Source organism: Cryptotermes secundus, unplaced genomic scaffold (genome assembly GCF_002891405.2).
Source record: "Cryptotermes secundus unplaced genomic scaffold, Csec_1.0 scaffold709, whole genome shotgun sequence".
In the NCBI taxonomy this organism is placed as follows: Eukaryota; Metazoa; Arthropoda; class Insecta; order Blattodea; family Kalotermitidae; genus Cryptotermes; species Cryptotermes secundus.
Genome location: NW_019738358.1, coordinates 1,270,777 through 1,273,200, shown reverse-complemented (window position 1 = coordinate 1,273,200; position 2,424 = coordinate 1,270,777). Strand labels below are relative to the sequence as shown.

At 40.5% G+C, this 2,424-nt stretch overlaps 1 protein-coding gene across 3 annotated transcripts in view; it reads left to right on the top strand.

Moving 5' to 3' along the window:
* The window catches only part of LOC111870878, a 50,979-nt gene that overhangs the window by 37,594 nt on the left and 10,961 nt on the right, over nucleotides 1-2,424 (top strand). For all 3 annotated transcript variants that reach the window (XM_033754031.1, XM_033754032.1, XM_023863490.2), the window contains exon 3: nucleotides 1,904-2,038. In XM_033754031.1, the coding sequence (XP_033609922.1) occupies nucleotides 1,904-2,038 (135 nt within the window). The remainder of the gene's footprint in view (nucleotides 1-1,903; nucleotides 2,039-2,424) is intronic.

Genomic DNA, 2,424 nt, shown 5'->3' with positions numbered 1-2,424 from the left:
GGCTCTTGTGAACACGGTAATGAACTTTTGGATTCCATAACATTCTGGGAAATTCTTCAACAGCTGCACAATTGACGGCTTCTCAAGATGGGCTAGCTGTATGAGTGAGTGAGTGAATGATGGATCTTCTGTATCCATTAAAACAAAGAAGTTGTTGATCAGTAGCTTACGGGTTTCTCTACAAGTATCTTGCACCATGAGGTCAGCCATTAAGTTGTCTGGCTTTTGAAACGTGATCCTTTGAAACACAAGAACAAAACCAGAGAGAGGATTAATGAAGTGGAATAGAAAAGTGAAAGGAAAATTCGCGGGAGAAATGAGAGATTGTCTGATGATGTAGGGGGGAGAGGTTCCTAGGTTTGTCTCGTTCGCCCTGATAATATTGAATAAACGTGTAAATGTTAGTAGTTGCTTGAGAGAGGAGCCGAGGAATTTTGATATCCTAAATTAACGTCGAGTTGCGCAGTTTGGGAAAATAGTGTTATTAATTTTCCAGCAAGGAAAACCTCCTTTTAATTAATTTTAATCGTGAGGACTGTACACGAAGCGCATAACAGCAAAGTAGAATTTTGAGAAGTATTTCAGAATTTGCTTGATGACAGAGAAAGAAGCAGGAAACCTTTGTCAAGTGGGCGTTCCGAGGGTATCCTGAATTCCAGCTAGCATCCTGGTAAAAAAAAGGTGGAAATTCCTTTCAATTTCTCTCACGTATGTGATGTTTCTTTACTGAAAATCTGAAGTAAAATTTACATAAATATTTAAAAATTTAGTTCCTACATAAAGAAGAATTGCATCTTCATTACAAAGACCAAGAGACTAATGTTCTTTAGGAATACATCGCTGTTTATCCTAATAATACACCAAACACATGCGCTATGGGCAAAATACAAAGATTTATGATCTAGAAACTGGTTTTATATATAGTAATCATTGTGTTCTAAGGGTTCATTGATCTACAGACGGATAAGTCTGGCCTGTTAGCGGACCTAATTCCAAGGTGAAACCAGTTTCTTTAACACTCCCTTTCCAAAACTAATAAAACACTTTCTGTTACCTAATGATAGCGGCAGGCTATAGAACCTACATGTACAATGAATATGTATGTTGGGATTTTACAAGCATTCCAACATCTAGCGAACCACGCGTATGTTACAATTTCAACAGAGCTCTGATTTATTATGTAATTAATTTCTCGATTCTGTGTGACACGTCTCATTTCAATCTGACTTTCCATGAGTTAATGATGCTCACACCACAGTTTTTGTGGATTAAGTTGTTAACCTCCAGTCACTAGGCGTATATCGTCGAAAGGAATGTCATTTGAAGCAAAATTAATTAGAAAGGATTTTGAAGCTGTCGTAGACTGATCAATGCACTAACAGGGCATTTGCTTGGAGGGGCTGAGAATAACTACTGAAATTATCAGTCAGAATAATAACAATATTCGTTTTATAATACAATTCATGACTCTTGACTCTGACTGCCTCTGTGATCTTGTAGTCAGAGTTCCTGCTACAGATCGAGAGGTCCGGGTTCGATTCCCGGCGCTACTAGATTTCTTTTTCTGAGAAGTAGTAGGTCTGGAACGGGGTCCTCTCAGCCTAGTGATGATAATTGAGGTGTTATTTCAAGGAAATAGCGGCTCCGGTCTAGACAACCGAGATTAACGGCCGTGGGGATTTGTTACGCTGATCACGCGACACTCTCTATCCGCTAGAGTTTGCACTAACTTCGCTAACAACCGGCGNACAAGCGGCGGTCGCTCGGTCGGTATAGTTCGTTTGCGGACTAAGACCACGGAGTTTGTTTGTTTATTTGTACTCAAGATATGACGTGTCGTCAAAGATGTTTTAGGGAGAGAATAACAGTAATTTAATCGTGGCCTTCGCACTGAATATTCCAGGGCGCGCTGACCTCCAGTGACGCATTCGGTCAAGAGCTACAAGGACGGGCTGACAGAGAGAAGAGGAAGGTTTTGGAGCCGATTGTGGGAGCAAGTTTCGGCATCAAGTCTGCACTCCTTAATATCATCTTCGGGGTAACGTTAACACTTTTGTTGCAATACTCATTGGTTCGAATGATAGAGGCCAAGCCCAGAGAGATAGCATTATGCACTGAGTCACGCAACGTAAGATGTACAAATGTATTTTTCTGGGCAAGAAACCGAAAGTGCAAATACGTTTGTTTGGAGAACAGAGTCCAATGTCTAATTTATGCCTATTTAGACGATCCCATGATCTGAACAACACATTTTCAGACATACACATATATACACATATTTGTCTGGAATATATCTCCAATATATTTTGACGCATACCCATTGCTAGGCGGGGGCACGCGGTAGCGTAGTGGTTGAGGCACTATGCTATAAGTCGGAAGGTCGCGGGTTCAAATCCCGATGAACTCATTGGATTTTTTTCAATC